At 43.8% G+C, this 12,377-nt stretch overlaps 1 protein-coding gene across 1 annotated transcript in view; it reads right to left on the reverse strand.

Annotated features, from left to right (window-relative positions):
* Positions 1-5,783: 5,783 nt before the first annotated feature.
* The window catches only part of Zkscan7 (zinc finger with KRAB and SCAN domains 7), an 8,964-nt gene continuing 2,370 nt past the window's right edge, over positions 5,784-12,377 (reverse strand). Inside the window, exons 3-6 of the mRNA XM_028767313.1 lie at positions 10,972-11,152; positions 9,428-9,501; positions 9,045-9,138; positions 5,784-7,248 (exon numbers count right to left, since the gene is read on the reverse strand). Of these exons, the coding sequence (XP_028623146.1) occupies positions 5,819-7,248; positions 9,045-9,138; positions 9,428-9,501; positions 10,972-11,152 (1,779 nt within the window). The 3' untranslated portion in view covers positions 5,784-5,818. The remainder of the gene's footprint in view (positions 7,249-9,044; positions 9,139-9,427; positions 9,502-10,971; positions 11,153-12,377) is intronic.

A 12,377-nucleotide genomic window follows, 5' to 3' on the forward strand; every position in this document is an offset into this window, starting at 1 on the left:
TAACTTGAGTCCCCTGTAAGGGCTTGTAACTGCTAACTACCTCTCCAGCAATACCTTGTAAGTTGTGTTTACTTCCTGAGCCTTATGAGTTTTACTTCCCTAGTGTTAGTAGCTTCCCTACTTCCTCTAGGTGGAAATGTATCAATTCAGAGGAAGTAGCTACACAATTTGAGAACACCCACTGTATGGCTCTCATAGGTAAGCAACACTGTTTTGTTTTGTTTTGCCCATTGTTGAGCCAACCTAATGCTGACTGGAAAAATTTCACGTGACTTCTTGCTGACATCGTGATATGTTCTGAATTTTCCCAAGGCTGTCACTGGTATGCTGTTACTGCAATAGTTCTGGCATCCTCTGCTTTGGAGGGCAGCATGTACACCCTCAAGGAACAAAGCATGTTCCAGTGTCTAAAAGTGGAACTGGAATTAGTGCATCTAGTCTTGTGGCTGGATTCACAGGAATATGTCCCACAGCCAAAATGCATACCCTTCAGCTATGGTCACCACCCTTTACTCAGCCTAGGAGAAATGCATTTTTTTTTTCTTGGGGTTACTTTGTCTGCTTACCTGTTTTTTTCACCCAATCCTTGAGTGACTGATGGTCCTTAGAAAACTGAATCCATCATTCTTATGTTCATGTTGGGAAGGTGAACATTTGACATATGCAATATCTATACAGAAGACAATGAAACTAGAGGAATTTGGGGAAGAACTTTATTGGCTGTCATCGTGTGATGCCAGCTATACACTCAGTCCTAAAAAGTTTTTAAAGTGTGTGGAATTGGTTAACAAGGAGGGAAATATTGTAGTTTTCATCAACTAGCAAATCCAATCAGGCAGTTTTTCAGGAATACCTACGACCAAGAAAAAGGAATGGACAACCATACATGTGTCTTCTACTGTGTTTTGGAGCAAAACATTTGTATGCCTTAAAAGATAATCTGCCCCTCACTCTGCTAGGTATCCTGTACAGTAGCTCAATTCTCTACAGTGGGAGGACTGGTTTGGTCCAGTGAAGAATAAATGAACAACGCCTCTTCATGAGCGAAGTACTACTACCAACAAAAAAACTAATACCTTGGACTAAAAGGCTGCTTAGCAGTCACGAGCATTGGCTGGTCTTCTACAAGACTTGAGTTCAATCCCAAGCACCCACAAGGTGTCTCATTACCATCTCTCCTGTTCTAAGAGATCTTGCCCCCTCTTCTGGCCTCTCCAGGTACCAAACACACATGATATGCACAGACAAACATGTAGGCAAAATATCCACACAAATAAGTTATAACTGCATGACTTTCCCTCCTAGTTACAGAATATAGTTGTGGTGTATGTTATTTTCATGTGTCAGAGGCAAATGATTCAGTGTATACCTCTTAGCCCCTTTACCATCATGTTTATTAACAGAACCATTTTCTGTTTGAAGCAAATGGTTCAGTGTATACTTCCTAGCCCTTTTACCACCATGTTGGGCCATCAGAACTATTTTCGATGCTTGAATTCTGATTTAAAGTAAGTTGGACCTCCTATAGTGCTCCGACCTGTGGGGCGGTGAACTGAAACTGGGAGACTACCTGAAAGAGAGAATGGGGGACAAGGGTATGAGAAGAATGGACAGCTGCACTTGGGAGGCAGAGGCAGACGATTTCTGAGTTCGAGAGTTCGAGGCTAGCCTGGTCTATAGAGTGAGTTCCAGGACAGCCAGGGCTACACAGAGAAACCCTGTCTCGAAAAACCAAACCAAAAAAAAAAAAAAGAAGAAGAAAGAGAACAACGGACAGCAAGTCTGATCAAGCTGTCAAATTTTTATTGTTCCCACACCAGGTTATATATACATAGAATCAGGATATAGGGTAGGGGGGTGATGTAGGGTCTCTTTGTTTCTGGGGAGTGCAGGTGTTCTCAAGAACAGGATGTTGGCTGGGTGAAAAGTTCAGCAGAAGGAACAGAGCAGAACAGGTTGTCCATAAGATCTATAATTATTTATTAACTAAGCTAGTACTTTTCCACAGAGGCTACCTATCCACAAGAGCTATAGCTACTTGTTCTCAACTGGGTTAGTGCTTTCCCATAGAGGCCAAGACTTTGTGCCAGTAAGCACGTATGCCTGACAAAGCAATTAATGTTTGAGCAAGGTCGCTCCTGACACTGTAAGGTCTATAACCTCTCCAGCCATGAATAGTCAGGTTGTTTTACAGTACCAATCATGAATTCACACATACTGAGAAGCCGTAAAGGCCAATTAGACAATACTTAGCTACCAATCACCAAGAAAAAAGTACCACTATTGCTCCATTGGGATACCTTGTAAGAGCTCACATTGGTATGGTTTGTAAGTTTTACAGCTGCATTGGACTATTGATTGCTTGTTTCCCTTGGCAGTCTGCACTACACCTTCAAATCCTATGAAAGCTGGACTCTCATAGGAGGAGGCTTCTGGCCAATTCCAGGTCAATTTCTCCAAATTTTGTCTTCCACATGTGTGGTGTCTTCAGAAATAGGGTCTTCACTTCAAGTTCTGGGAAGCAACCAAGGACAACAGGTATAGCCATACTGTTTAGGGAAGTATTGGACCCCCCCATAACCAACAACTCAAATGGATTGTTTCCCATCTGGCACTGAGGTTTTTGTTAACTTTTGGCTCTTGTAGTGAATTTGATCACCCAATAAGGTGTTACTGCATCTGAATTTTATATGTGCATATATGTATATATGTATGCATGTATAAACTAATGTTTCCTGCTGCAACAGTGCTTTTTTTCCCCTTCCACTTTTTTGAGACAGGTTTGTGTAGCTCTGGTTGTCCTAGAACTAGCCCTCTGTAGACCTGGCTAGCATCAAACTCGGAGTTCTGCCTTCTGAGTCCTAAGGTTAAAGCCATGCACCACCACTACCTGGCTGCCTGCCTCTATTCATGCCTTCCCTGTTATGATAGATTGTTGTCTCTTTTGAACTGTAAACCAAAATAAACCATTCTCTCCTCTCAGTTGCTTTTGGTTATGGCATTTTATCACAGCAACCAAAAAGCAACAAATACAGGAGCTAATGGGATGGCTCAGTGGGTGCTTTCTGAGCAAGCCCAGTGACCTGAGTCCAATCTCCATAAAGATGGAAGGAGAAGACCAACTCCACAAAGTTGTTATCTGGTCTCCACATACATGCTCACACACACACACACACACACACACACACACAGAAAGGGGGTCTAAATTTTTAAAACCTTTTTATTGATTTGTTTCACATCATGCACTCCAGTCCCGTTCACTTCCGTCCCCATATCCACCTTTCACCCTTGCAATCTCCCCCCTCCAACAAAATACAACAAAGCATAGAAAACATCTCATCATGGAAGCTGTAGTACGTCACAGTGTGTCCCACAGTATGTCCCTGTGTGAGTGGGTAGTTTTTAAAAATTAAACTGAGGACCAGTGAAATGGCTGAGCAGGTGAAGGCACTTGTTGCCAAGCCTGACAACCCAACTTCAGACTTTGATCTGTGGGAACTACTTGGTTGAGAGAACCAACTCCCACAAGCCGTCCTGTAATCCCCATGGGTACATGTACATAAAATGTAACTTCAAAAAATACCTAAGTCAAGTCATACCTTCCCACCTCCTTTGAAGACAGTGACTCAACATGGCTGGCCTGGAACTTGATGTATAGTCCAAGTTGAACTTGGACTCACAAAGATCTGTCTCTGCTTCCCAAATGCTAGGATTACAGGCATGTGCCACCACACCCAAATGAAGACCTCTTTTCTATATCAGAGATCCCCTGAGGAGCCAATAGCTGTATATTAGAATAGAGTTTCTCCACGTTTTCTTTCAGATTATTTCAGGACGCTGGGCCTGGAAAGATGGCTCAGTAGGCAGAGTAAGTGTCATCTGGCACGAGGACCTGAATGCACATCTCCAGGATACACATAGAAATTTACAGGGTTGTATGTTCATAATCCCAGTGCAGCCATGATGTCAACAAGTCTTTGTAGTAAATTCTGACTGTGGTCTCATTTGCTCACTGAAGAGCCAGAATGCATTTAGCAAGTCAGTGTACAGCACAATGCACATCTAAGAGGGGCATGATTGCACAACTGGATAAAAAAATATGCTCTGTCTCTGTTACACACACACACACACACACACACACACACACACACACACACACACGTGTGCGCACACACATACACACACACAATTAGCTTTGTCAAGGCTAATAAACCAATAGTTACAGTAGATATAAATGACATTAATGGGTTTAGAGTATGTGACACTGCAGATGCACCTCTAACCTTAAAAGCTTGGGAGAGAGGGGAGTGTGTTCCTAATTTAAGGATTATTTGGGTGAAAGATTTAAAACTTATTTAACAATCAATATAACTATCTATATATGAAAAATATATACCCACAATGAGCCTACATGCTGGTGTTAAAGTGTATAAATGCTTTCAAGGGAATTTAACAGTTGACCACATAGCACCAACTAACTCAAAGCATTGAAATAAGATCAACAGAGGCTTAAAAGAAAAGCATATAAAGAAAAAAATCCTGGGGCGGGAGAGATGGCTCAGTGGTTAAGAATATGTACTGTTGGGCTGGAGAGATGGCTCAGCGGTTAAGAGCACTGACAGTTCTTCCAAAGGTCCTAAGTTCAAATCCCAGCAACCACATGGTGGCTCACAACCATCCGTAATGAGATTGGATGCCCTCTTCTGGTGTGTCTGAAGACAGCTACAGTGTACTCATAAATAAAATAAATAAATAAATCTTTAAAAAAAAAAGAATACGTACTGTTATTGCAGAGGACCCAAGTTCAATTCCCAGCACCCATGTCAGGTACCTCACAATCCACAGCTCTAGGGGATCCAATGCCCTCTCCTGTCCTCTAGAACCAGTGCACTCACAGGTACAGACATACACAAATATACTCCATTTAAAAATAAACACAAAATTAAGGTTCTTAAATTGGACAGATCTTCAAGGTTATGAAGAAACACAAGTAAAAGGGATTTTTTTTTTTCTGGGAAGGGGACTTAAGTGATAAGCTGTATACTGGACTAACTTTAGAAAACCACTGTGAAGGCTGAAGAGATGGCTCAGTGGTTCAGAGCATTGGCTGCTCTGCCAGAGGACTCAGGTTGAACCCTATCATCACGCAGTGCCTGACAGCTGTCTGTAAGTCCAGTCCCAGGGGGTCTGATGACCTCTTCTGTAGACACTAGGCACCTAAGTGCTACTCATCCATACATGTAGGCAAAACACCCACCCACAAAAAAGTATGAGGAGGCAAAGTAAATGCAGAGAGCTACAGGCCAGAAGCAAGAGTGAGGAGAGTCTTACGGTGAGTCTTTAAATAAATGGTGAGATGCAGAGGTTAGAATGAAGTAGAGGAGGTGTCATCTCTGTGCTTGAAAATCACAAATTTTGGAATGCAAAATTTAAAAATGAGATGTTTTAAGATAGTTTAAAAAAAAAAGCTAGAAGTAAATAAAATATGTGGCTCTTATTTTTCCAGAAGTAAGGAAGGAGAGACTTTATTAAGTTATTAGTATTATCCTGCCTTTGTGACTGAATAGAAAGCACTCATTTGAAAGTAAGATAAATATCCTTTTTGTTTGTTTGTTTGTTTGTCTTCTCAAGACAAGGTTCCTCTGTGTAGCCCTGGCTGTCCCAGAACTCACTCTGTATACCAGGCTGGCCTCAAACTCAGAGATCCACCTGCCTCTGCGTCTCAAGTGCTGGGATTAAAGGCGTGTGCCACCACTGCCCGGCTTCCTTCATCTAAACAAACTAACTCAGAATTCTTTATTCTCCGTCTCAGGAAACCTTAAGATACTGCCTGAAGCAGACTTGAGGGCTTCTCCACATTGTGAGTTCGCTGATGGTGATTAAAGGTGGAGCGCTGACTAAAGGCTTTCCCACACTCAATACATTCATAAGGCTTCTCACCAGTGTGAACTCTCTGGTGCACAATAAGCTGTGAACTGTCACCAAAGGCTTTCATGCAGTCTTTACATTTATAGGGCTTTTCACCAGTATGGGTTCTCTGATGAACCATGAGGCTAGAACTATAACTGAAGACTTTCCCACACTCAGTACATCCATAAGGTTTCTCACCGGTGTGAATTCTCTGGTGTATAATGAGGTGAGAGTTTTGACTGAAGGATTTTCCACACTCGTTGCATTTATAGGGCTTTTCTCCAGTGTGAAGTCTCTGGTGCCGAATAAGGCATTTACTTAAACTGAATTTCTTACCACATTCACTACATTCAAACGTTTTTTCACCAGTATGAATTCGTTCATGGTCAATGAGCTGAGAGTTCTGACTGAAGGCTTTCCCACATTCACTACATTTGTATGGTTTTTCCCCAGTGTGGAGACTCTGATGTCGAATAAGACACTTACTCCGACTAAAGGCCTTGCCACACTCAATACATTCATAAGGCTTCTCCCCAGTGTGGATTCTCTGGTGGTCAATGAGATTTCTGTTGGAACAGAAGGCTTTCCCACACTCATTACACTCATAGGGCTTCTTACTAGTGTGCAGGACCTGATGCTGGATAAGGCTTTTACTCCAAATGAACGCTTCCCCAGACTCAGTAGCTTTCTCTCCAGTGTGTGTTCTCTTGTGGTCTGTGAGCTGGGAACTCTGAATGGAAGCTTTTACACATTCATTACCTTTATAAGGTTTCTCCCCACTATGGAGACTCTGGTGTTGAATAAGATGGGAACTGTGGCAATAAGTCTTCCCAGACGCAGGACATTCATAAGGTTTTTCCTGAGTGTGTCTTCTGAGGTGAACAATTAGCTGAGATGTCTGTCGGAAGGTCTTCTCACACTCATGACATTCAAAGCGTCTCTCCCCAATGTGGATTCTCTGATGTCCAAGGAGGTGTGAGCTCTGGTTAAAAACTTTGCCATATTCATCACACTGATAGGACTTCTGTCTCTTTGCTTGATGCTCAACAGGACTGGAGGGTATATCTGGATGTTCCCCTACATCTTTACATTCCTCATTTTTGTCTCTTGTGGACTTTTTCTTATCTTTCTTTTCCAAGAAATCACTTTCTAGTCCGCTGCCTTCTTCATCTGAAGGATGCCCTTCCATCTGTGCTAAAGGGTCCTCACAGATGTCTCCCGACTCTGGTTCTACCAGGGCCACTCCAAAGAGTCCCCTTGAGGATGTGTCAAGTGAATGTGATCCTTTAGAAATGTCCTGCTTTGGACTGTACTCAGAACTTCCCATCCTTTTCTTACCTATTGTCAAAAGAAATATGAAAAACTTTTTTTTACTATTTATTTATTTATTACTTTGTAGCTGAAAAAAGTCATACAGCTAAGGAATGAGACAACATTTGAGAAGCATAGAAAAAATAGTTCCTTTTTTTCTTCAGGAATATTAAAACACAGAGGGACAATGGTCCATAGAGAAGAATAGGGAGGAAAGGTAAGGATAGAGGAAACCTGAGCTAATGCAGTCTACATAGGAGACAAACTGGAAAGTCAGAGGTAGATTGTATAACACATGTTTCATCTTCCAGAGCCATTGTAAAACTGTCTTCTTAGTGAATGGCTAAATTAAGTTCCTCTCCACCATGACATCGTACAGTTCCATGTTTCCAAAAAGATGTTGGGCCATGTGTGGTGGTGCTTTGAATCTCAGTTCTTGAGAGAAGAGGCAGGTGGATCTCTGTGAGATCAAGACCAGCCTTATCTACACAGAGCTCCAGGCTAGACATAGCTAAGTTGATAGAGGAAGGAAAGGTTGCCAAGAAATAAAGGAGGCAAAAATGGCAGTGAGCTGGTGAGACTTTCCACTGTGATGGTGTGAGGTAAGCAGACAGACCTGTGTGACATGGGAAAGGGGGCATGTACATTGGTTTAGAACAGTGTTGAAGGGGGCAGCAGAGTTAGAACATGGGACTGGGCAAAGGCAGTTCTATATACCTATAAAAATTAAAAGAAGCATCAGTGATTTGAGATACAAATTCAAGCATGCCCTTGTGAGCTTGTCTCTTAAATAATAATTTAGTTAAATAATTAAAGATAATTTAATAAAGAAATTAAATAGTTAAACTCTGGTCTGCAGTTTTGGAGATTCAAATGCAAAATCTGAGAAGGGGTGCAGTAGTCATTCATGGTTATCGACAAATACCAAAATGTTGGTTCCTTTAAACCATGTGGCAATGAGGCCAAGGCCAGCATATCTTTAACAAATCAAACTATAAAATACTTAGGTTAGTAATTTTCATGTCCACCCTCTGCCAAGTTGGCTACTGTCCTGAGTCTGCCGATCACAGGATAGGTCTCAGGTTTTGTAAAGGGAATCTCATACAACTGAACATGCCTCAAGGATGACAGGTGATTAGACTTGGGTCAGGTACCAGAAAGACTCAAGTCCAGCTTATCTGTAGCTTGTCATCAGCATCTGTTGCAGCCTGGGCCAGTGACTTCTAAAACACAGAAGAGACTAATCACTGTCTTGGTCAGAGTTCTTTCCAGGGAGATCCTGACCCCAAACAGGGCATGATTGCAAGTAAGACCTAAAGCTGAGTGAATATGGAGCCAGGAGAGCAGAGCTGGGAAAACGCTATGATAGGGACAGAGTTTCAGAGCTCAAAAGAGTATCGGTGGAAGGGAAGGCAGAGAGAACAAACATGCTGAGTGGAGCTGCAGTAGTCACATGGTCAGTGCAGCCACATTTGTCCTGGTGGAACTCATGTGCTGGGACTGCTGGGTCTCCTGGACCACCAATTCCCACCACCCAATCTGACTGTTCTGGGTCCCCCATTCTCGTAATCCCTCAAACACAAAGATCTTTACTTTCAGAATCCAAGGAACTCTTTCCCATGGCTGAGAAAACCCAAGTTAGTTCCCTACCGCTGACCAGTCATTAAATAAAGAAAATGATGACTACTTTTACACTGGGTGACGGGTGCAGGGGTGTTCATTATACACATCTACTTCATGTTTGCAAAAGTTAAAACAAATCAACAAACGAATACAGGGTATGTGATGTAGAAGACAGACTGCTCGTTACTGGGAGCCGTTACCTAGAGAGGCCAGGCCGAGTTCACCTCTCACTACCTCCGTCTCACACAGAGCACTCCTCTTTTTCTGCGTACAGGCCTTGTTCACTGTAGTCTCCTGGAACGACAAGCTTCTATTGTTGAGAAACAACCTCAGCCAGAGGAGCAGTGTTCTCAGGCATATAAAAGTCACACAGAACCAAAGGATAGTGGACACATCAGAGAGGACAAAAATGGGCTAAATGAAACCCATTAATACCAGGGGCAGGGGCCTAGCTCCAATGGAAGCACTAGGCAGGAGAGCCAACCTCAGATGGGTAGGGTCTGCAGGTGAGTCCCAGCCATCCCTCAAGACACATCAACCACACACCCAGACACAGACTCAAGAAAAACAGAGCCACACTCACCTGAGGCCTGGCCATCCTAAGCACACTAGCCACTGGCTGGGCTCTGGAGTTCCCCACTTTGGGGAAAGCAGGATCTGAGGGGTGAAAGGTGAACTCAGTGGGTGAAGCCCCGCTCTCAGCTCCCTAAGATCCACGTGCCTAAGGTGGGATCTGCAAGTATCCAGGGAACTCCACCTACACTGACTCTTAGCTTTTCCCTAGAGACTGTATCCTAAGTGTGATGAGAATGCTCTTCAGAGGGCACAACAGGCAATATCTGTCAAACTGAAAACTGGGGGTTCCTTCAGGAGCCTCTCCAGCCTGTCTGAAGCTCTACTTCTGACTATATGCTCTCTGCTTTAATTTCCTTACCACTTCCAAGACTGATTTACACTCCTGCCTTTACAAAATCTTATATATTGTAATGGGTATGGGTGTTTGTCTTCACATCTGTCTGTGCATCCCCTGGGTGCCTGGTACAGAGACCAGAAGGTGGCACCAAATCCCATGGAACTGGAATTACAGATGGTGATGACACACTGTGTGGGTGCTGGAAATTGAGCCTGGAAGAGCAGCCAGTGCCTTTAACTCCTCAGCCATCTCTTCAGCCAGCCTCCTGCAAGCTGGAACCCGGTTGGAGCCCAGCCCTGTGCTTCCTCGGCTCCCTCCTTCAGGGGCCTTCTGATCTTCATGGCTGTAGTCACACCTCCCTGTCCTCACTACTCTCTCAGATCTGCCACATACCTGCATCCCGGATACAGCAAACTCATCTTCTTTCTTCCTTCTTCCTTCCTTCCTTTCCTTTCCTTTCCTTCCTTCTTTCTTTCTTTTTTTCTTTCTTTCTAAAACTGGGTCTCACCATGTATCGCTGGTTGGCCTGGAGTTTGCTATATAAACCAAGCTGGCCTCAAATTCATAGAAATGTGTCTGCTTCTGCCTCCTCAGTGCTACGATTAAAGGCATATAGCACCGCATCTGGCCTCCAGTCTTCACTTTTTAGTGGTTAAATCTCTTGCTTGTTCCTCCAGTACCCATCCCTACTCTGCCTCATGATACACTTTATCTAATAATCTCCTTTGACAACACCAGTATTATGCCTGGGGACAGATACCATCCATACGTATCTTGTTTGTGGTAGCTGGGATATTTTTTTGTGTGTGTGTGTCTTGTTTGACACAGGGTATTAATCTGAAGCATGGGCTAGCCCAAAACTTATGAAGTAGTCCAGACCCACATTCAGCTCCGAAAAATTCTCTTGCCTTAGCTTTCAAAGTACTGGAATGACAGGTGTGATCTACCATGCCCAGCTCCACTCAAACATGTCTTATGAGGTTGCTTCTTTATATATATATATACTGCATGTCTCCAGTCCCCAGTGGCACATGCTTGAGGTAGGAGACTGCACTGGCTAGAGGGAAACTTGCTAAGTACATGCACAACTAGAGAATAGACAAAAGGGTCACTAAGAAAGGGACCGGCTGTAAGGCAACGTGGGGTTTCAGTGAGGTGCAAGTTGGGTTGATGAAAGAAAACGACTCTAGGGGCAGAACTGAGAAGATGAGTACCGAAGTGTCCACTGGGGAAGTGTCCACTGAGGAAGTGGTGTGCTTCTGGGTCACAGGGAAGTTCCAAGGGGGTGTCGGGGGCCGAGCCTTGACTGGAAGTTGAGGTAGGCAACTGCTCTGTTGCACTCAGAGCTACCATCTTCTTTAATTGCACTTCCTGTTCTTGTGCTGGAGGTGAAACCTGGAGATTAGGAAACAGAACTGGGTTCAAAGTCCATTCTTAAAGGCAAAAAATCCAGACCTCAAAGACACTCCATACAGGAAAAAGGCCAGGGAAATGAAGGACCGGTCTATCTTTCCACTAATCTCAAAGCTTGCAATCTTCCCCGTCATCCCTCCCTTAACTCTCCTTGTAGGAGCTAGAAGATCAGATAGCCAGCTCCACCATGTCAGGTCTTTGGGGATACGTTAGCTTAAGACCCACGTAATGCTATTAAGATAGCTCAGATGGTAAGTACCGCTGAGCCTGAGGACCTCAGTGTCCAAGCTGTTTACTGACTAGTTCCTTGTGTGTATAAATTGCAAAAGCTGCCTTCTAAGAACCACGGGGCTAAGTGGGCTGCTCAGCCTTACTTAGGCCTGTGTCGATCCCTTGAGGGTCACAGGCCAGAAACCTAGGCTAACCCCTGATTCCCTGGTTAAAGAAACCCTGCCTCAAAAAACCAACATAGCTATGCATATCCATGTTCAAGCAGGAAAGCAGAAACAGTCAGAGATGTGTGTCTCTAATGAGGTTTATTGGCTGTAAAGGTTCATGTGGTGGTCTAAGGGAAGGAAATCCATGTGCCTGAGTCCTGGGTAAAATACTAGAACTTTAGCAGGATTTAACTGCCAATGGACCAGAAGATTAGGTTATTTCAGTGTATTAAATCCTATCTTCTGCCTGTATCTACAGCTGCTGCCCTAAAGAGCTTTCATCTGCACTTATTATAAGAACCAACCAGGACTGGGGAGTTGGCTCAGTCATACAATGCTTTCCATGCAGTCATGACAACCTACGTTGGGATTCCCAGAACTAATGTTAAAAAGTCAGGCGTGATAGCACATGTTTGTAATGACAGCCCTGGAGAGGCATAACAGTCGGACTCCCTAAGGCTCATAGGCCAGGAACCTGCCTAACCACCGATTCAGGTCAGGGGGGTCTTCTCTACACCAGAGGAAAACCACCTAAGGTTGTTCTCTAGCACACACACACACACACACACACACACACACACACACACACAGAGGCGGTTTAAATGACCCCACAGGCTCATAGATCTGACTGCTTAGTCACCAAGGGGTGGCACTATTTAAAAGGTTGGAAGGTGTGGCCTTGTTAGATAAAGCGCCACTGGGGTGGGCTTTGACATTTCTCAGTCTCTCTCTCTCTCTCTCTCTCTCTCTCTCTCTCTCTCTCTCTCTCT

The sequence above is a fragment of the Grammomys surdaster genome, unplaced genomic scaffold (assembly GCF_004785775.1).
Source record: "Grammomys surdaster isolate TR1022 unplaced genomic scaffold, NIH_TR_1.0 172, whole genome shotgun sequence".
Taxonomy (NCBI): Eukaryota; Metazoa; Chordata; class Mammalia; order Rodentia; family Muridae; genus Grammomys; species Grammomys surdaster.